The sequence below is a fragment of the Malus domestica genome, chromosome 10 (assembly GCF_042453785.1).
Source record: "Malus domestica chromosome 10, GDT2T_hap1".
Classification (NCBI taxonomy): domain Eukaryota; kingdom Viridiplantae; phylum Streptophyta; class Magnoliopsida; order Rosales; family Rosaceae; genus Malus; species Malus domestica.
In genome coordinates, this window is record NC_091670.1 from 34240305 (window position 1) to 34263401 (window position 23097).

At 35.9% G+C, this 23097-nt stretch overlaps 2 protein-coding genes across 2 annotated transcripts; one reads left to right on the forward strand and one right to left on the reverse strand.

The window, feature by feature from the left end:
* Positions 1 to 10751: 10751 nt before the first annotated feature.
* Positions 10752 to 13401, forward strand: LOC103445970 (small ribosomal subunit protein eS4). Its single transcript, XM_008385025.4, has 5 exons — positions 10752 to 10949; positions 11405 to 11482; positions 11606 to 11786; positions 12234 to 12331; positions 12766 to 13401. The coding sequence occupies exons 1-5, from the start codon at positions 10947 to 10949 to the stop codon at positions 13198 to 13200; spliced, it is 795 nt and encodes a 264-aa protein (XP_008383247.1). The 5' UTR covers positions 10752 to 10946; the 3' UTR covers positions 13201 to 13401.
* Positions 13402 to 16862: 3461 nt separating this feature from the next.
* On the reverse strand, positions 16863 to 19408 carry LOC103445971 (uncharacterized). Its single transcript, XM_008385026.4, has 5 exons — positions 18458 to 19408; positions 18301 to 18358; positions 17995 to 18078; positions 17670 to 17802; positions 16863 to 17404 (listed from the first exon to the last, which is right to left on the reverse strand). Exons 1-5 carry the CDS (start codon positions 19074 to 19076, stop codon positions 17132 to 17134), a joined length of 1167 nt encoding a protein of 388 aa, XP_008383248.3. The 5' UTR covers positions 19077 to 19408; the 3' UTR covers positions 16863 to 17131.
* Between the last annotated feature and the right edge of the window lie 3689 nt (positions 19409 to 23097).

The window sequence follows — 23097 nt, forward strand, 5'->3', positions numbered from 1 at the left end:
TAGATATGTTTAGCTTCATAATAGACTAGTAATAATGTGGTTCAAATTCGTTTTTAACGATAATTGAATCTAAAATCCCTCACTTATAAGTAAATATGAATATTACTATATCGTAATACTAAGTGGCATGTTTTATTTTTTATTTTTTATTTTTTTGAGGGAATAATTGTTTGGGGAAGGATGGAAGGAAAGGAGGGTTTGGGTTTTCGCCGCTTTGGTGAAGTTTTATATGCTTTTGAATAGTTTTGGGAAACTGAAAAAATTAACGGTAAGGATTAAATTGGCCACTTTTAATAGTTTGGGGGTAAATTAGCTGAAAAACTAATTTCAGGGGGTAATTGACAGTTATGTAATAATTAGGGGGCCCATAGTTCCAATGCCACTGTGAATTGGAATATTCTAAAGACATGTGAAATGAAATCCCAATTAATCTTTTCTTTCTGCCACAAAATTCCAATTAATCAATAAGGTAAAAAAGTCTAATTAATCAACTAGGAGAATAATCACTTATCATTATAGTCTGAAAGAATTTATTTTTATTTGTAAGTGAACAGTTTTAAATTTAATTTTGGAAATAACATCATTTAGTTTTACGGTCTAATGATATTCCTCTTCACTTGTAAGTAAGTGAGAGGTCTTAAGGAAAATTTTTGCCGCTAAAGACGAATTTGAATTACATTATTATGATTAGTCTATTGCAAGACTTAACCCACTCATCCACCACTTTAGTATAGATAATATTGTTTGTTCAAAAAAAAAAAAAAATTAGAAATAGCGCATTCGGTTCCAAAATTATTATGATTGACCTATTATACCACTTAATTATGATCCCCCATTTTTATTATAAATATATTGTTTGCATTAAGAACAAAATTATTAATCAACTAGGATGGAATAACCAAATCCTTGTGGAATGCAAAACCAAATTATCCATTCCTAAAGGTTCCTAATGAAAGATATTAGAAACCTCAAAATCTATTTTTTGTTTTTGGTTTGTATGTTTGTCCGAAATCAAGCATTAGATTGAATATCTAAAACTAACTTGTTGCCTTTCTTGCGCTCTAATTAATTATTGGACTCATGTTTTTATTTATTTATTTATTTAATTATGTGGTGTAATTTACTAAATTTCTAAATAAAAATTATCTTAATTGTCACCCTATTTGTCACATCCCGGCCAGGGCCCTCATCACATTCCGGGCTCGACTTCGCCGTCGCACGATATTATCCGCTTTGGGCCCCGAGCACGCCCTCATGGTTTTGTTTATGGGAACTCATATGAGAACTTCCCAGTAAGTCACCCATCATGAGATTGCTCTCATGCGAACTCGCTTAACTTCGGAGTTCCGATGGAACCTGAAGCCAGTGAGCTCCCAAAAAGGTCTCGTACTATAGGGAAAAGAGTATGTATATATAAGGCACATATTCCCCTCTCTGTTGGTCGACGTGGGATGTTACACTATTCGCCAAATTTGCAACCTAAATACAACTCTAACGATGGATTATAAGTTGCTTTTACTTGAGTGAGTGGTAATGCTAGAGTGACCGTATATCTAAATCATATTTTGTAAATTATATGACGTGATTGTTAATGATTAAATTATTACTTTAGTGTATTAACGAGATTATTTCTTATTAGTGACATATCACATGATTTGTAAATGTGATTTGAAAAATTGATCTACCAATCATTATTCTTTAGCCTGAGAATCCAAACTCCTTAGCCGGTCAAATTGTAATAAACTGCACATATGACTCCTTAAGGGTGCATTTGGTACGCAGACGGGACGGGACAGGACGGGACGGAACGGGACGGGACGGAACGAAGGTGTAATTTTTGAAAAAGACATGGGGTATATTTGTCTTAAAATGGTAAAACATTGTGTTCCACAGACGTGGAACAAACCCGTTCCAGGGGGGGAGGTGGAACGTAAAAACACTCAAAATCTGTCCCGTGGAACAGCCCGTTCCACCCATTTTTGGCGCACCAAACGCGGGACGGAACGCCTCGTCCCGTTTCGTCCCGTCCCGTCCCACGTACCAAACGCACCCTAAAGGCTTAAACGTGTATCAGATTTTAATAGCAAAAGATAAGTATGTGTATGTAATTTACCCGCAAACCGCACATATTAATCGAATTAGAGTTTACAACTCATTTTATAATCACTTTTTTACGACCTCACAATATATAGATGTTCATATTAAGAATGTAATGAAAAATGCAAAAGAAATGGATGATTGACGTTGGAAAAATTGCAAAAGAAATTCAGAAGGAAGGACATTCAAATTAAAAATTACAAACAAAAAAGCAACACATATTTTGAGTTGTTTTTCACGAAAATTTGTTCCATTCATTCTTCATCTATTTCCCATCACCATTATTCATCCTTCATTTTCCTATATATTTTCTTCACATATCAAACGCAAAATTTAAAAGAAAAAAAAAACAAAATGGTTATCAACATGTCCCTAATAGCTAATGTTTCGTTGAAGCATATCCCAAATTTAAAACCGAATGAATTTAAATGCTCCTTCCATTGAAATAGTGAGCTGTTATACATATTCTAAAACGTTCACGTTCTCTATAATATCAAGATGTCGTTGTGTTAATATATTTTATCCAAATATATATATATTTTTAGTTCAAATTTTCACATGAGATCGTGGCAAGTCAATAAGTGCCTTTTTGTACCAAATTATGAGTATGATTAATGGTGAATTAATCAGTGAACTGACTCTGTACTTTGAAACGTTTAATCGCCATGAAAATTGTTTAAGAAATATGGTGGCGGTTAATCACCACCCCACCCCAGCAGAATCCAAGTCAGGCGCGTCGGTGGCAGGAGGATTGATAGGGATGGTAAGGAAGCGACACGTGTAGGATTCTCTAAATTTGAATAAGTATGTCGACGCTGTCAAAAAGCCACCTAATTCTTGTGGCCTGTCTTCACTTATACGACATCGGCTCGTGGGACCGCACTGTTCTTTTACCTAAAATCGCTATCACCGCGGCCTGACACGTGGCAAAAGCAATTGATGTGTTTTCTATTCTGAATAAAAGTTGTATTGCATGGGTATATTTACCACGTCCCTTCCTCAATCGCGTTGGAGAAATTAAGATGTCGTTTAGAAATATTTTTAAAATAATCGAAAATATTTTACGTGAAAATATTTTTGAAATTTATATTTAATCAAATCTTCAACAAAAAAAAAAAATTTAGTTAAATCAGTTTCATTAAAAATCACATATCTGATGCTTCTTTCAAAAAGTATTTTAAATGCTTTTAGAATTAAAAATCAATTTCAACAAACACGTTTTCAGTCATTTTAAAAGAATTTTTAAACGAGTCCATAATTAACTCAAACATAAGAAAGTTAAAAATGAAAAAGATTTTTCCTTCGTGGTCGTGAATTTAGAAACTGCGTATATAAAATATATAGGCGACTTGTGTTATGAAATAGTATTTGAGGCTGTGAAAACGACTAGTGTTCACACTCTAACTCTATGGCTTTCCTGGAATCCTGGGTGCCAACTGCCATGAGACATCCGAGTGGGGTAGAAATTAACTAATCATTAGTCAAGTTCCCATCGGATATGTAAGTTCAGTTTGAAGAAATCTGTATGGTTTTCATCTCTGTTCATACGCTTGATTTTTGCAACAGATGCAGATGATCTCGACAGAATTTTGTAGCAGAGACAGACGCGCTATTATTCGTTCTCCTTGATTTAGTAAACAACAAAGTATTTTGGAAATGACTGTCATTCAACTAATTTCTTTTTCGCGTATGTAATCACGCTTTAAGAGTCATTCGCGACTCGCGTGTGTGAGCGAATATCCATAACAAAATCATGTAAGTGAATATCCATAACAAAATCAATCATACAATTTTTTTAGTTAGGAGTTAGAGAGTACGTATGATTGAGATGTCATCGGCCTAGTTATTGGAGGCCCCCATGTTATGTTTCAACGAATATCACATATCAATCAGGTGCAATGTGAAATTGTTTACTAATCTGTACTTTTTATTATCAAAATCTTCTTTGTCAATTAAAATATGGTGAAAAGATAATTTGGTCCTATAATCACAATTCAATAAAAATATTTGAAAAATCATAATTATGGGCATTAAGGTAATTTAGCACAATTTTTTTTTAAAAAGTTTTTGCCTTTTCCCTCATCACATGTCATCAACGCAATTTACCTCATCCCTCTTCCTTTTTTCTTTTTAAAAGGGAATTAGCTGGTGGCTTCGATGTGGTAGTCAACCCTTTCAAAAACCGGAAATACTCACAAAATCATTTTAGCCTTCTCCTGACCACTATCATGCGATTTACCAACAATATAAATTGAACTCAAAATGTGTCATGTGTACGATCTTAAATTCGTCTTCAACTATTGGACCACCTTGTGATGGTTCTCACTTCTCTCTCTCTAAATCCAACGTTTTATCTCTGTCTCCTCTCTCACATTGATTTCTCCGCTTCCATAACGTGTCAAAAATATACACACAATTATTCTCCACAAATCACGACTTGCTAGTATATAGTATGAGATTAAGAAAAAGATTTTGCTTAATGTCGCACTATGAATTCATTCGACCTAATTAACCAGTTGTCATGTCATTAATTTGGCAAGACAATTTGTGAATGAAAAGAAACAATGCATATTCATTCTTTTTTTTGGTAAAACAAGGAGGGATAAAACCCCAGACAGCCTAACTCAAACCATCAGAACAATAATGCATATTCATTCTTCAAGATGGAAAACAACGCCCATAATTTGGTATTGCAACCTATTTTCTTTCTTCAAACTGATTTTAACACTTTTTTTTTTTTACATACACATTCTACACTTGTTTTTCACTGTTTCGATCGAATAAAGTAAAGAAAATCAATTGTCAAATTGCATGTACGTGTGTTGCCTTACATACATTTTAAACATTCATTTTACGCCACTTAACATGAATAATGAACATGTCAAATTACAATTGTCTAATCTTCGGAAGTAATATTTATGTGTATCAAGAATAATTGACTCGTAAATAGAGTATAATATAAGTAGATGACATCGACCTTGTCCAGTTTTCTATATAGTTATGTAATCTTGTGCGTGCATGTATTTTTGGTAAGAGGTCACCCTGGCCATGCACGTCCATTTGAAATAATCAAACTCTTTCAAATCTTTCATTTTTTGCAGAGCATATAAAAACATAAAAGCAATTATCTTTAAAATTATAATTCACTTATCTAATTCATTTAAAATCCATTTCAAAGTCCTAAATATATAATTAATAACAAATGTATCATCGTACCATTGACATTTTTAGACGAGCATGTGAAGTACTTTCATGTCAAATTCACATCAAATTGGCAAAAATGTACTTGAAATAATGTAAATATTTGAAATTGATATGACCTTGGCAGCTTCGCTCATTGATGTTGAATATTTTGTGCAAATGCTCTGGTACATGCCGGGGAAAGGGGGAGGGGTGAGTTCCAGGGGAGGACCGCCGGATCCGAGAGGGTTATGCGTTCTGGTTTTTCTGGACACTTCCAACGAGAGAGATAGCAACGGAGCAACTCTGTATTTCAAATTTCGAGAGCGAATTCATTTTTTATTAACAAAATTTTCTTTGAGAGTGAAAAAATAATTTAATCTTCTATCACAAGATAAAATTATGGGTAAAAATATAATTTTGCAAAAACCAATTTTGCTTTTTTTTTTCTCTCTCACGCACATGTTATCATATTATATCTTTAATTTTATGTTTTAAGAAATAAAAATTAAACCTCTTTTCATGTACTCTCTTCCTCCGTCTCTCTTACATATTTCTCTCAAACCTCTCTCTCTCTCTATATATATATATTACATTTTTTTTTATTTGCACACACATAATGGGTGGAATTCATCTAATTTTAAAATCTTAAGAATTTGTTAACGCTCAAAATTGCGAGGTCAACAAAAATTTGTATGGTCAGCCTTTAGTGGGCTCTGGACAAAGATTTAATGTTATGGACAACAAGATTTAAGGGGTCCACTCTTAAAACTGAATTACGTCTACTGCAGTGCTCTATATATATATGATACGGGTTATAAGAAGCGCTTGATAATAGTGCAATCGTTTTCTTTTTCTTTTTTGGCTCACCAAAGACCTATATATAGAAGAACGAATGAGTAAGTAAGGTACTTGTTCTTCTATATATAGGCAGTTGGTGAGCCAAAAAGTCAAGGAACTTAAGAGCCTGTTTGATATCTTATTTGAAATTTTTTATCATTTCTTAAAACATTTCTTAAGAACATTTCTTGAAAACAATTTTCTTTAAGACTCAAAAACTTAATTGGTTTGTGATTTAAAATTTTTAAATCTTAAGACTTAAACTAGACAAAGAAATCTAAAAAGAGGGGGTCACATGAGAGGGAGAAAGAGGAGAGAGGAGGAAATAAAGTAAGAGATGATTGAAGGAAAGAAAAAGAAGAGAAATGATGGGACGAGATAGAGAGGAAGGGGAGTTGAGAGAAAGAACCGAGAAAATGAAGAAAGCGGATTAGAGGAGAGACGAAAAAGGTAAAAAAAAAAGGAGAGAAAGAAGAAAACAGAGAGATAGGTTTGGAGTGAGAGGGAAGGAGAGAGAAAAAAGAAATGAGAGAGTTTAAGTTTAAAAACTCTAAAAACTCACTTTTTATGTTTTTAGAGAATATATTATATTTTTTAGTTAGTCTTGAGTTCAGTTTTTGAAAATAGTCATACCAAACAAGTTTTTAAGGCCTAAAACTTGAAAATTGTTTTTGAATTTAAAAAGTTGGATTCAAGTAGAGTACCAAACAAGCTTTAAGTATTCCACTGTCCTCGCATTAAATGGTTTGAGCAGACATACCTGACCAGCCAATTATTCTTCCACTCTCTTAAGTAACACACGGAATTGAAGTGATGTTTGCTCAAGTCCAATTGCAATGTTTCCTGGTCCAACCTGTGTCAAGCACCTTGCTCGGTCCTGAGGTGTCGAAGGAACGCTACCCCGAACGATTGGTCTGACAACCTTTATGTCCCTTCTTAAGTTTCCTCCTTTGTGGATGACCAAAACGCAGCTTGGCATTGATGTCTAAGAGGCTTGTCCCTTGGGCTTTGTGTAGTAAAGTAGTTTTCTTACTCGATGCTCGACTTCTTTGTTGATGGTCAACCCCGACCAGACCTGTCGTCTAGAGCAGTCGAGCCTCTTTCTTTTGGTTCTATTGGGCTGGCGTATAAACCCGCATGATTTTGTATTCCTTTACTTCTTTGGGCCTTCTTCAGGCTTGTATCATTTTAGGGGATCTGAAAAGACTTTCTGGTATCATAATTATTTAAAAATCTGCTGTTGGTGTGAAAGCTAGACTTGTGATCAGGAAGAGGCTAAAATGTCTTTGTGAGTCTTCGTATCCCTTGAAGAAGTGGATAAACGTAACTTGCCACCAGTTGTCCTCCTTTATTTAAGAAAATAAAAAAATGAGTGTATAAAGAACCACTCAAAGACCAATCTAACCCAACGGAACACAAAAGAAGAAAAGAAGTATAAAGATTTGAAGCCCACAAGATCACAAAGAGCGAGCGGCAGTTTCGAGCCCTAAAGCGGGATCTCATTAGGGTTTCGTCATAAAACAAGGATGGGGTACATAGAGAGGAGATAAACCTGTAACTGTGAGAGTTTGTAGCTTCCACAGATCACAAAGCGCGAGCGGCTTCGAACTTTGGACTTGGATCAGCGATGGTGGTCGGCGGAGTTCACCTGAAATCAAGCTCGCAACAGGGTTCCTCTTTTCATTTTCCTATGTACCATATGTTTCTCTTTGATTTCTGCATGTTCGATGCTACCATAGATTTAAGAAGTTCTACATAAACCTCAAAATTAAATAAATAAAGAAAATTAAATACTAAAAAGAATGTAACACAATCTAATATATGTATTTTTCCTCAGAGCATGCGACATGTCTGAAAACAATTATATATATGCCTTTTACTAAAAAATATTATACAAGGAAGATCAAGAACTGTAAACCCTCCAAAGAATTTTCTTTTCCATAACTGTAAATAAACATTAACATATGAAAAAATAACAAGAAAATTAAAATAAATAAAAAAAGAGATGCAAAAAAGTTGGAAAATGGTGTGCCTCTTACTGTCTGGTCTTTTGTAATCTGTCTCCAATCATCCTGAGCTCAAACTCCTTCACAGAGCCAGCAAGACTTATCATGGTTGTGTCCATAACATAAGGTATGTCGTCAACATAAGCCTCGGTCGCGTTGATAAGCAGTATGCAGGGCTCGTGCCGGGTGTTAATGGTTCTGCGGTGATGGAAGTACTTGATCCTTGTCATGTGTGTCGTCTTTCCTGCTAATTTCTGCTACTTGTGTACCCCTGCGGCGTACACATTGCGCGGCTGCACCGCATATTTCCGGTCCCTATGTATTCCTCTCTTCACATCCCTGTACACAAGTTTCTCAAACCCCCATTTCCTGCAGCATCACAATATGTTCAGATCAGCATGTGAACACAGGTTATACTTCTATTGCAAGAAACTGATACTTCAATTGCAAGAAACTGATAAAATTACAATTGTAGAGATTAGGTGAATTCTTGTTATCTTTGTGTTGGTTCGGCTAAATTGACCAAGTTTTATGCTGGATTCTAGATCTCTCTCAGACAAATTAAGAAATTTACACAAATCTGTCTTAATCTCTTAAGTTTTTAATTAATTTGATTTCTTAATGGTCAACATCAGTCTTAATATTAATTAAATAATCAACAACATATTCATACTACATATGATTTCTTTGTCTTTCAACTGATTCATTTCTTCACACCAAATCTTTAATTTCCAAATTAATATCTTGAGCTTAACTAATCAATTAATATATAATTAACTTCCATGAATTCGATACGAAACTATTATGGCTAGACCATTCTGCGTCTTACCTAAACCTCTGACCTTTACTGTAAACATATTGTTGTTAAAAAATTTAAATTAATAATTTTCCATTGCCAGAATTAACATATAAGTTTGATAATTGGGATCATGTTACAGTTACATGCATCTATAGAAGAAACAACATCAATAATTGAAAATACATGCTTCACAACACAGAAGCAAGATTATCAGAAATATGTGCCAAAATGTTATTAAAACAAGGGTTTTTTTTTTTTTTTAACAAATGGTCATTAAAATTGACCCATACCATCAAAATGGTTCTTGAAATTAAAAATTGATTAATGTAGTCCCTGAAAATAGGTGTTGCAAATCATGTGGTCCTCCCGTCACAATTTTGTAAAAAATTTTGTTATGTATTGATGTGACATATAAATGGGTTCCATAAGTCGTTTTATCACAAATGGTCCATGAAATTGAAAATCGATCAATGTAGTCCTAGAAATAGGTGTCTCAAATCAATGTGGTATTTCTATCACAATTCTGTCAAAGACTGTTATGTGCATCAAGTTTAATAATTTAATAATTAATTAAAAAAGTTGTCGACCCAGTCCTGCAATCACCTCTGATTCCAAGCCACACTTCTTTACCTCCATCTATGGTAGATTTTGCCGTCTTTTCTTTGAATTTTTTTTTTCTCAAGACACCCATCTTTACACCCTTCACCGAATTGAACCAGGATCAAGACCACCCTTGGTGATGCCTTGGATTGGCGACGACTTCTGTTACATCGATCACCACTAATATTTGGGCTTCGACATCCTCATAACTTTAATCTTGTAGAGCATGTTCGGTGCTACCCCATTGATCTTAGTGACATGGAGAAAGACGAGCTCTGCCTTGAGATAATTCCATTGTAGAAAAATATGTTTTGACAACTTTTTTAATTACTTATTAAATTATTAAACTCACATCGGCGCATAACAAATACATGGAAGGTAAGGGCAATATTTACATATATATATATATATATTTTTTTTTTTAATCTTTTTATGCTTTATAAGTTTGTTCCATGCCAATAAAATGATTGTCTAATTTCAATAATATATTTCAAATACATGGAATGAAGACAACAGTAGGGTATTTATAGAAAATGGGGTATTTTTTGGGTACTTTTTATGAATTTTTTACCGTTGGAATAATCCTGACCATTCAATTTCAAAATTATTTATGTTGGATGCCCCAGATTGCGCCATGTGGCAGCTATAGAAAAATTTGCAATTTTTTTTTACTGTTGGAAAACCGAACGATCCAAATCAACTGACCGTTGGGAACCCAATAACTTCGCTTGGAGGAACAAGGAGCTAGTTGGCTTTGGGCTATGCACGTGCGCGAGCCCCACTCGGTCCATTTCTGTATGCAGCGGGCGCAAGCCCATATGATTCTTGCAAGGGCGGTTGAACTGGCACAAGCCCTTGGCCCAATTGCCCTTCCCTTTTTTACTCTGTTGGACTTGCTTTGTTCAACCCAAGGGCAGTTGAACCCAATTACAAGGGCAATTGAGGGACTGTTGGAGATGCTCTTAATATCCAAAGACAAAAATAAGTGTACAAAGAACTCAAAAACGAATATAACCCCAACTAAACGAGAAATCTTTTAGTGACCTGCCAATACGGCTCGTTGCACCAAATATCATAATACAAGTGATTGGATACTTGAAGAAAAAAAATTCAACCGTTTGTGTTACGATACTTGATCTACCGGTTCGTATTTTTTCAACACATTGCAAAATTTCTCTAACCGAACCCAAAAGAAGAAAATAAGTAGAAAGATTTGAAGCCCAAAAGTCGGCCCAGTGTCGAGCCCTGACGCGGGAGCTCATTAGGGTTTCGTCAAAAACCAGGAGGGGGTATATAGAGCTGCGACTGAGAGTTTGTAACTTCCACAGATCACAGAGAGCGAGCGGCTTCGGACTTCGGACTTGGGAGCAGTGAAGGAGAGGCGGCGGTGGTCGGCGGAGTTCACCTGAAATCAAGCTTACAACATGGTTCGTAGTTTCATTTTCCTCTGATAAATCCACACGAATTTGCTTTGAATCTTCATATTCTCTTTGATTTCTGCATGTTTGCTGCCGCCATTGATTTTAGAACTTGTATAATCTAGCTCCATTTTTGTATAGATTGAATCAATATTTTGGACCTATTTCTGCTGCTGCTTCTTGTTTTTAGCTGATTTTTTCTAGTTAAAACTTTATGGGTAATTGTTTGTTTTTGCCAAGAGTGACTGGATAATTGTTAAATTAGGTTATTCGAAGTGAAAAATCTGTGATTTCTTATTCTTTGTAATTTAAATTTTTTGGATTTTGTGGAATGTATTGGATATTCATATGGCTAAAATTGTGTTATTGGATCATCATGTCTGCTAATTCTTTGATCGTTATGCGTTATAATTACAATGTTCAAGTGGGGTTGTTTTTAATTTTGTATTTTTTGGGTGCAACAGGCTCGTGGTTTGAAGAAACATTTGAAGAGGCTCAATGCTCCTAAGCATTGGATGCTCGACAAACTCGGTGGTGCATTTGTAAGTTATATTCTCTATGCATGTGTTTTTTTTTAACTGAATCGTGCAATGGTTGTCGTTCCTCTAATATTTTATGTGATAATCGACTAATTCAGTTTTTGGTTTCTTAATTTTATTGTTTAGGCTCCCAAGCCTTCGTCTGGACCTCACAAATCCAGGGAATGCCTGCCATTGGTTATCATATTGCGTAATCGGTTGAAGTATGCTCTGACATACCGTGAGGTCATTTCCATTCTAATGCAACGACATGTTCTCGTTGATGGGAAAGTGAGGACCGATAAGACATATCCTTCTGGTTTCATGGGTATGCACAACGCTCTTTTCTATGATATATTGCTACTTCAGTTTTTTATAACCATTACTCATGTTGTTATATCAGCTCTATGATAATTAATTTGAACAATCCTCATGGACAACTAGCTACTTGGTTATCAATTGATGGCTGCTTTAGAGAACCTATTTTTAATTTCGACCAGTTTTCCATATAATAAGACATGTTTGTGCTTTATCAATTAGAGAATGTTTCTACCATCATAGGAAGTATTTTGTACGTTGGTTGGACATTTTAATTGGTGGAGAGTGACCAATGTGTGTCCTGGCATAGGAAACTTTCTTGCTTGTAATTTGGGATCTATTTGTGTGTTTAGTTGTGTTTTTTTTTTCATTCTTTTTTCATCTTTACTTAGGGTTCAGAATTTACCTATGACTTGTGAAAAGGAAAATTTATGAGTATTGTGCTTTACGTTTTCAGATGTTGTTTCAATCCCCAAGACAAATGAGAACTTCCGTCTTCTTTATGACACCAAGGGTCGGTTCCGTCTCCATTCAATCAGGGATGAAGAAGCAAAGGTTATTTTCTTCATTCCTCTTGCATTTGTCTCATGGTGGTTTTCTTTGTTAAAGTAACATGCTTTTCTGAGTTGATAGTCTTTATATATGAATGAACTATTATGATCGTCTGTACAAGATAACTCAGCACCTAAACACCGTGTACTTGATAGAATTGATCAAACTAAGCAGACATGTTAAGAATACCACTTGCCCTGCTTTATATTTTTTTCTTGATGAAAATATATGGAACCATTCAAGGTTCACTGGCTGCAGATCTATTGTCCATGTGGATAAGTTTGTCTCTTTAATTGTCATTTCAAGTTTGTATATAGAAACGTCGTAAAAATATATCAAAAGTTATGCTTTTATGGGATAACATAATTACTTGTTTTCAGCGTTTGCAAGTTATGGAATTGATGTATTAATGTTTTGATATTCTTGATCTCCTGTAGTTCAAGCTCTGTAAAGTCCGATCTGTGCAGTTTGGACAGAAGGGCATTCCATACATAAACACCTACGATGGCCGTACAATCCGTTACCCAGACCCTCTCATCAAGGCAAATGACACCATTAAGCTGGACTTGGAGACCAACAAGATCACTGACTTCATCAAGTTTGATGTTGGCAATGTGGTCATGGTGACTGGAGGAAGGAACAGGGGCCGTGTTGGAGTAATCAAGAACAGGGAGAAGCATAAGGGCAGCTTCGAGACAATCCATGTCCAGGATGCCAGTGGTCATGAGTTTGCAACTCGGTTGGGCAATGTGTTCACAATTGGCAAGGGGACTAAGCCATGGATAAGCCTTCCCAAGGGTAAGGGTATTAAGCTTACCATTATTGAAGAGGCCAAGAAGAGAGCGGCAGCACAAGCCACAGCCACGGCTTAAATTGTCGCGTTGAAAACAAGCTTTAAAATTATTTGACGATTTTCACCTATGTTTTTGTAGTGGATACCTAATTACTTTGGATGTTATGCTGCAAATTTTGTCTTGTTTATTTCTTTCACCCTTTCACATCTGGATACAAATAACTTTAGTTGTTGCACCGGCTTTATGCTTATGTTATTTTGAAGTAATTTTGCTTGGTCACTTGGTTGTTTCTAGTTTCTTAGCCACCCTAGTTAAGAATGTTACATCGGTTTATGTTTACTGTTTATTCATCTGAAGTTGTGCTCCGCTGGCCGGCCCCTGTTATTCAACACCGGCTGCGGCTGGCGGCATTGGGTATCGACAAAAGGGACACCAGTGATTGCAATCTGCGGCTGGTGGCATTTGTCGATACCAGTGATTGCGATCTTTGTGAGAAATGGTGCAAGCAGGGAAAGCAATGTTGGTGATCAGTGGTGGGGGTTGATCAACATCTTATGTTATACGACGTTTTCTGGTAGGGCGTTGTTGGAGATGCTTGGTCTTCTGAGTCGTCTTCTTCTTCAACGGCTAAAGGGCTGTTCGGGTGATCGAAAAGGGGCTCAATACAAACAGCACCTTGTTTGAATTGGACTTGGAAATCCCAGCAGCAACATCTAATAATGAGACCTATAATTGATGAGTACCTGTGTCCTTGCAGCTTGATACGGATTCAGCGCACCTATATTCTCACGAATATAGTCGAGGCAGCTGAACCTAGTGTAAGAGATCCTGAACAATGTAGTGATTTAAGCAATCTTGTCTTCATGTTCTAAAACCCCAGGTCGAGACGCATTCCTCAGCCGTGATCGCTTGAGTACAGAAGTCAGCAGTGGCAAGTGGTCCATTACCATAATGGTGGAAAGGAGTTGAGCTTTTGCATGACGGTGTGAGTTCATATCCCATCGGTGACTAATCTGACATCTAATTTAACAAAATTTATTGGTTGACAAAAAAATAAAAGTGTCAGAGTGCATTCGACACCACCATCACATATATTCTACTTGCCTGACCGAGCTCGGTCGTGGGTTGGCACGCCACGCCCGCATTCACCAGAAGGACGTACTTAGCTCTTTAGTTGCACAACAAGCATGTCATGTAAACTTGGTAATTTTTAGTGTCAACAGAATCACTTGGGAATATTTTGTAATTTGCATCAGGAAACAAAATCACCATGGGTTCATTACAACATCATGTTTGAAACGTTTCAAAAAAAAAAAAAATCATGTTTGAAATAGATGTATGCAAATGTACAAGAGTACCTGGTTTAGTGACATGCAGTCGTGACTTTATTATAGGAAATTATGAGTTCAGTTGTCATGGATGATAATTTATAGAAGAAATTAAATCGATGGATGCAGTTTAGTAACGATGCATTTAGATGTGTATTTGTCTTGTATTTTAGAGTAAAAAAAAAAAAAAGATTTGGAATTCATTTGACCATAAACTTGCCTCACGTGTAGTACCAGATTTCCAACTTGACATCCAATATCCGGCTTGAATTGGAATCCATTCCAAATTCCCAACAACCACAATCAAAAGATGGCGAACAGGTTAAATTTAAATTCTGTAATTTCAGGGATACTATTTGTATTTGGGAAGCAGATTCTTCAATAAAAATAAGAGGCAAAAGAAAAGGTTTTGATTAGAAGCTGCAGGGAATCCTATGTTTTTTTGTTGGTGGGAGTTTTGGGAATGTCAACTAAAACTTTAGGTCCACCGAATGCCACTTTACCTGCAAATGTTACGGTCATGAATTAACTCTCATCATATCATACACCTCATCCATATGCAATGTTTTGCACAAACATAACAGAAACAAGGAAAAGTAGAAAAGTATGTTACTCACCACATGGAGAAGATGCTTAGATCATATATATATATATATATATATATATATATATATATATATATATATTACCATTCAACTATTCGTATGGAATTAATTAGTTTTTTTTTCTTTCTCAAATGGTCGGGGGCTCATAATTTGAGTTCCTGAATTTATAAATTGTTTAACGATCTGAGTCGTCCAAACCTTACCTATTGTGGATCGCACCACTACACCATTTCTTCACCCGGGTGAACACCAGACCCGAATACCCACCCTAAAAACTAAGAAACTATTGTGCTTCGAGCTACGTTCTTTAATATTTTTCAGTCCTTAGTGTGAATACTTTGAATGTGAATCCTCCCCTACATTGTTTAGATTAAGAGGAATGCTAGTAATATTCTCATATTGTAATGTAGTACAATGATCTTATTCGTTTATTTACTTAGTCATTATTTAAAGATCATATGTGCAATAAAATTAATTAAATTCAAAGTCGTTTAGTCCTTTTACAGATATTTACTTAATAAATGAATCATGTTATCACTTAAACATTGAAATTTTATCAGTGTTATTGAATGATCAAATAATTTTTAATTTGTTGATTATTTTTTGAACAATCGATATTATCTACACTAAAGGGAGGGGGTGAGTGTAAGAGTCCACATCGCCCGGGGGAGAGGAAGTGATGTGCATTATATGTACATGCCCACCTCCCTATAGTAAGACGAGTTTTGGATAGAAGCCCAAGAACAAATCCATGAGGGCGTGGCCCAAAGCGGACAATATCTTACTATGCGGACTGAGATGTGACAATTTGGTATCAAAGTCACTCCCCGGTCGGAAGTGTGTCGACGAGGATGTTGGGCCCCTAAGGGAGGTGGATTGTAAGATCACACATCACCCGGGGGAGAGGAGGTGATGTGCCTTATATGTACATGCACACCTCCCTATAGTAAGATGCGTTTTGGGTGGAAGCCCAAGAACAAATCCATGAGGATGTGGCCCAAAACGGACAATATCTTACTATGCGGACTGGGTTGTGGCAGTGAAAATCGAACCTAAGACCTCTCACTTACCAGTGAAAGGGAATATCACTAGACCGTAATACTAAGCGACTAATTTGTTGATTATTTAGATAGTTGATATGTGAAGAGTGACCTAAAAATTAGACAATACTGATCAACAAAGAATATTACACGATGAAAATGAGAGCCACTAAGACAAAGCCGGTAGATCCGGATAAGAAGATTGGTAGCACTCCCTTTAAATTAGATTATGAATATCAAGTCAAAACCTTAATTTCGTGAAAACAAACATAAACCCAGACTTTATATTAATTTATGATACAAATATCCCAAAAAGGTCAGAATCTAGAAGCAAAGGGAAAAAACAAAAAAAAACGAAAAATATAGAATTAAGGACTTGTGTTTCTCCTTGTGCATAAAGGCAGCTTTTATATCTCTGAGCGAAGAACTGACACTACTCATCCACTTCAAGTGGAAAGAGGATTAGATAGACGGATAAATCATGGTCCATGGCTTTGGAAGGGCTGGCCCGAACAGTCCTACCTGTACTGATTATTCTTCACAATCTTGTTAAAAGCAAAACAAATAATAGAGGTGGTGATGTTGGTGGTGGTGGTCATCCACAACCACTGAAAGCTATTTCATCCCATACCCATACACTTGCCATTACCCTTGCCCACCAGCACATGCTGCTTGTCTTCCACAATAGGTCCCTATTTCATCTCCCAAGCCCTCTTAGGCTCCCACTAAAAGTACTTCTCTGGATATGAATTTAAGGACCAGACAACTTTTGATAAGATGTCGATAACATTGATAGATAAGATTGTCTTCCATAAGTTGCAAATTACATTATTGATGCAAAATCCGTCCTTTAGAAAAGAACAGACATCATGCACAGAGAATTTCTACCTTGCTTAAAGACAAACAACAACTATATTACAAACTACAAACCAAACATCTAGAGTTAGAGAATAAGCTTATTATGCTATAATTTGGATATTCCTAGCTATTCTATGCCATCTAAGCAAACATGTGTGTTCCATCAGAACTGTTGTGATCAAATCATGGGTGATGATGGTGAAGGGATGCAGTGGAGGTGCCTTGGGCAGGTGATCAAGTGGTCGTTAGTGAGGCCAGCTGCTTGCATGAAGGAGTGAATCACAGTGGGACCGACGTGCCTAAAACCCCTTCTAACCATGTCTTTGCTGATGGCCTCTGACTTGGAGTTCTTCACAGGTATCTTGTGGCATGACTTGTATTGGGTAGATATTGGTTTGTGATTCACAAATCCCCACAAGTACTTGTCAAATGATCCCACTTCCCTCTTTATCTGTAAAGTTAGTTTAAACTAAGACATCATATTCACATCAAAATCACTTTATTACGTTTTTTTTTTACTTTATGTCAAGACCAGTAAAGGAAATGATTTCCACACTCTTATTTTCACTGTTTGCACTCCCTTTATCAAATGGTTAGAAAGAAAGAGAGTCGAGCACAAAGGGTGAAAAAGTGCAGAAATCACTTCTTGACTAGTAAATGTGAAAGATGTATCAAATGTTTGATGGGGATTATGATCCAGTTGTATCTCATAGTACCTCAAGAATTCTCTTAGCGTTGTCAACAGCTCCTCGAACAAGGCTTATATCTATGCCAGAATCAGAACACAATATTATCTTCTTTTCACTAAATTTAGCCACAACATCTGCATCAAACCCTGAAAAAGCCTCCCTGCATAAGGAAACACTTAGATTAGTTAAGATTACGAAGTAGCTGTTGTTTAAGACTTCAAAAATACATTCCAGTGCGCCCAAAAGGTGCAGGTTTTATCATAAAATGTCTCAAAGCTATTATTAGTGGAACCATTATAACATACATATAGAGAACCTAAGAAGAGTAACGAAATTTTGGAATCACACACACCTCAATGTTTCCCTTCTCCTCAGGACTGAAGTCCAATCTGATCCCACTTGAGCACCAGTTAACAGTAGCAATTCAAGCAACATACTGTAAATGTGAGCAAGCAAAGTTAGCTATTTAGCTCCAAGGGAAATGTGTCCAAATAGATAAGCTTACAAGTTTTAATAAAATAAAATAAAATAATTGGGGATTCAATCATATTTTTAATTAAAATATTAGAACCGGTTCTATTTGTACATATTTTCCGTAGCTTCAAACATGTATGTGTGTCTGCGAGAGACAGTTGGGATGAGAGAGAGAGAGACTTACTTGTCATCATGGACGGGAACTCCCCATTCTTCATCATGGTAAGCAACATATATTGGGTCTGCAAGCAAACACATTTTTTCAACTTTTTTATTAACTTGATAACTTCAACAATTTGTCTATAGAAATTTAAAGTTAGTACTTCTGCTAAATTTTATACCTGAATTAGGGGTGATGAAACTGCATCGCCTTTTCTCTTGACTGAAATCATTCGGTTGTGAAGAATCAAGAGGAACAACTTTCCCTTCATACTTGGCAGACTTTATTCTTCCGTAATGTGCAATTCGCATCTTTCGCTGTTCTTGCATTGTTGCTACTTGCTCCCTCCTTGCAGTTGCTATGCTTCCTGGTGCCTCTACTATCAAAGACGATATATTCTTCAACACACTTTCAGCAGAAGGTGCAACGCCACTAGATTTCTTCGATTTTTTCAAAAAATTTGTGGATTTGGTTGCACAACGAGGCGTCATTACAACCTTCTCAGCACTAGAATTCAGCTGATTGGGATCCTTACCTCGCTTAAACGCAGGCTGTCGAGGTGAAGGCAACTTGGGAGAGATAGGAGGAGAAAGTGAGGCCTTAGTTTTAGTAGTTGGAACTGGTGAAGGAAGAGGAGTTGGAACATTAGTTTCTTGGGAGCTTTTCTTAGGAGACTTTTTTTGTTCCAAGCTTGGAAATTGGTTGCCGGTTGGCTGGAGAACTGGACGCTGGTTGATCAGTTTCGCGGACATTGCAGAGACACTAACACTTCGTTGCAATTTCGGTTTCGAGGAACACATTTTTTATGATCTTAGGAAGATTAAAGTTGAAGGAGAGGGTTTGATGATGATGAAGGTGAAGAGGTTAAGTAGGGTTTAGGGGATGAAATGGAGTGGGGAGGATTTTATAGAAAAAAGTGGGGACAATGGGCAGGTTTTGGCTAAGTTGTAACATGGGTGGGTTAGGGTATGCCATAAGTTATACCCTAAGTAACCCTATTGTGAGGGTGAAAGTGACAACCTCCTAACGAAGTGAAGGATTATAATTGTAATTTTGGTGAGGCAAAAGAAGGGGTGCGCGGGGAGAGGATGGGGATTGTGGTGCCAATGCCAGCCTTCTCAGGGACCCTCTTTTTATTTTCTTCCCCGCACCTTTGTGCCTTTACTGCTCAGACTCCATGCGTCCTCAATCCCAAGCTGGAGAGTGGGGTACATGAGAGTAACCAATCATTGTCTCTCTTTTGAGCTGGCGCAAAAGATTGTCAAGATTATGATATGCTAATCACACTTCAACCAATGCCTAGCTTTACTAAAATATCAGCGGTAACTAAAAGAGATTAAATGTGGTAGGTCGAAGCAAGAAGCTTGTTGTTTAATTGGTTAAGTGTTTACTTCTGTACTTCAGATTTCCTCATATCTTTTTCCTCAATATTGCTTGTATCAAAATAATCATAGGTTTTGAAGGCATTTTATTATATTTTTTTATACAAGCAAGACCAAAAAGTAGGACTCAGATTTTAGTTCGAGTTCTTGGAACTAAAAGAGATTAAAGTTTATTACATGTTGAAGTGCACCCCTCATCACTAAAAGCATTTCTTTCGATAAATTAGAATTTTTTTTTGTCTTTTGATGCAACTGATTAAAGAATAAGAATTCGAACAATCATGGATACAAGTTAAATTCTCTTAACCATGTGAATTACATGCCTCCCTTATATCAACAAAATATATTAGAATCCCAGCACTTATTCAAAATCTGAGTGATTGAAACAGTAAATTATGTTTGTAGTTAAGTAGTTAAGCTAGTAGGTCCTGCTCCAGTTGGGCAGGATAAATGGCCATGAAATAGTTTAGTAACTATCAATTGTGTCTAATTAAAAAATTGGATGGAAACATGACTAAATAGTAGTATGCGTATGGTCACTTTGAAGAAGCTTTAATATGTCATGTGCAGTTGAATCTGTGGGCCTTGTAGTTTGAACCTTAAACCACATACCCCATCAATGTCTCTTCTGTCAATCCACCGCTTATAATTTAAAGAATTTTGGAGAATTTTTCAAAGTGAAAACTATTGAGTGACATGTAAAGAATTTTGGAGAAGCAGCAACCTTATAATATTAATAAAAGTAGGAGAGGTGTCACACCATAGATGAATCAATGAAACTATATTTTCCGGCTTCGATGGAGCGATTATAGAACTGAAAACTTTTGTTTAGATTATCACAATTCTTACATGTCAAGATTTAAATGAGAAGGAAACAAATGGATTTCAAATGATTCCTTGCATATAGTTATTTAAAATCCATTTCGTCTAAGTTATTTCAAATACATTCCATTCGATGTTTTCTAGTTTCGCAAATATACCGAGTCTTGGTGTCGAAACCAAATCCTTTATTTCAAATTTCTCAATCCAAATTAAGCCTAAGAAGATTATTCCTAACATTATTAGAGTTCTTTTGTTTTGTTTTTCTGTTCTTTTCTCTGGCCAATAAAGAAAAGTTACCAACGTTGCTATGCAACTACGATCGACGACACATACGCAACATCCAAAAAATGTTTGTTGGGATTGGCCTTAGAAACTAGGGTATCTCCTAGGGTTAACTTTATTTTGGGTAATGCAGCTCCTCTTGTAGGTTCACATGTTCCTTCTGTGGATAACATCCAAATTCGTATAAATTCTTCAATCGAAATCACAAGATAACAAGCCATGTGTATTAGTACCTCTAATGATAGAGATTTGTCAGTTGAGAAAATTTAGGCCAACAGACAGTGTTGTAAAGTTGCCTTGAGTCACCTCTTTGGCCTATTAATTAAGATAGAAAGCAACATTGTCAATACGTCGTTATTTTATCTTCCTCTCTAATTACTATCTTTCGTATCCAATGGTATCAGATACCAATCTACATTACGTAGTATAAACCGGTCTTTTCTCAATAGTAGATTACATGCATAAAAAGACTCTTAATAGCTATTTCCACATGATCAAAGAAACACAAATTTGTCAAGACAAAAGGTTGGTTTTGGACATGATAAAATGCAGTGTTGTCATAAGGGTGACTGGCAAATTGTAAGGCAATAATTTAGGAAAGCGAGATAAAGCAAACAAACCATTACAAACGTCGGGTCATTTTATTGTCCTTCGTAGCAATAGTTGGATTTCTTCTATTTTTGAGAATGGCAGAGAATACTTTCAGGAATTTTCAAATACAATTTGATCATGATAATGTGATGGGATGTTCCTTGTTGTCTTTGAGAAAGAAAAAAAATGCATGCATTATTGTTTGTACCAAAAATCAAATGCTGAAGTTGTCTTACAGACTTACCCTATCAAATAGTTAAGGTTTAGAGACATGTGGTCACGAGGACATTGCACAAGGTAACCCCATCTATGATTGGATTGGACTAATAATAATTTACACACACATATATACATACAGGATTAAAATCCGGGGACATCTTTTTTACATACATTTTGACACTTATTTTGTAAGTCACTTTGTAATGTATTTCAACAATTCAAACCGTCTATATTTTAGTACATCATTCATAGATTATCATTGCAAAGAACTAGACAAATCCAAAACTATTAAGACATTCATTTGTGATGAAGAAAATAAACGAATATGATTCTATAAAGAAACACTAAATCTAATCCAACTGTCATATGATTTTAGATTTGAGTGAGTTTTGGTAAACATGCTCTTTTAAAGAAGACTTAAAAATAGATGGTTCAAATCGTTGAAATACGTGGACACCACAACAACGTGTCTCTGAATCCTAAAACCCTAAACCCTACACACACATAACTTGCCTCTAGACCTGTGTACGTGTGGGGTATGTAGTAGTGTATATCCTCAAAGGTATTTGGGACACCTTTAACTTGCTCGGAGGGAAAGAGAGCTATAACTATACCATATTTGGCTCAACATGCATGTGAATACTAGCCAAACCTAGTAATTACAAAACCATATATGATATTCTTTTAAACCTGTTCTGGTATTGCACCTAGTAAAAATAAGAGATGCCAAGCACAATAGTTAACAGTACATGTGAGTGATTGTTAGTTATTTATACGTGTGTACATTAACCTATGTGAAAAAGAGAGCTCACAATGCATCAACAGCTAACAACCCTCAACGTGGCTTGAGTGAATGTCCCTAGCATAATATTTAACGATTATGCCGCTAGATCATCGTCACTTGATCACTCTTGGTTACGACTATAGCATGCCCGTCCGGATGTAAAGAAATTTTGGGGGTCAAACGATATTTGGGTGATGGCTTAAATTCAAGGCATACATGATATTTTTGGAGCCTAAATAGGAGGGAATAAAAGGTTGGACAAGAAAAGAAAATAATAACTAAGAAAAAATAATGATAATGTACGGCTGGCCTAAGTGATGAGTTGTTAGGAGGCACTCTTAATAACGACTGAAAGGAAAGGGCTTTAGTTGCCCTTGTCCTTGTGTCCATTCCAGTTCCCATGCTTCAACTGAAGGAGGGTTGGAGGGCCATAGGTCAAATATAGTTCTGTAATAAAAAGTTATCTCCAACCAAGAGGTCAAGGAGTCATAGGACTAAATATAATTTATTATTTTAATTGATTAATATGGTTACTTAAATTAAATTACCTTAATAATTTTTTGAGATGGAATGTCAATAATTTTTCGAGTTGGAATCTCAATAATTTTACGTCTTGAATTTCGAGTGCCACGTTTCTATGTGTGAGTAACTTTACAGATTTCTTGTCGATAAAGAATCTTTTTTTTAATGTTATTTGAGTTTCATGTTGTTAAATGTTTTTTTTTAATATTGTTTAATGTT

Coding starts and splice junctions, on each gene's coding strand:
- LOC103445970 (XM_008385025.4), top strand. Junction 11,787..12,233: donor ATATCCTTCTGGTTTCATGG/GTATGCACAACG, acceptor TTACGTTTTCAG/ATGTTGTTTCAATCCCCAAG. Junction 12,332..12,765: donor TCAGGGATGAAGAAGCAAAG/GTTATTTTCTTC, acceptor GATCTCCTGTAG/TTCAAGCTCTGTAAAGTCCG.
- LOC103445971 (XM_008385026.4), bottom strand. CDS start 19,076: ATGTGTTCCTCGAAACCGAAATTGCAACGAAGTGTTAGTGTCTCTGCA. Junction 18,359..18,457: donor TTTCATCACCCCTAATTCAG/GTATAAAATTTA, acceptor GTTTGCTTGCAG/ACCCAATATATGTTGCTTAC. Junction 17,405..17,669: donor ACGCTAAGAGAATTCTTGAG/GTACTATGAGAT, acceptor CTAACTTTACAG/ATAAAGAGGGAAGTGGGATC.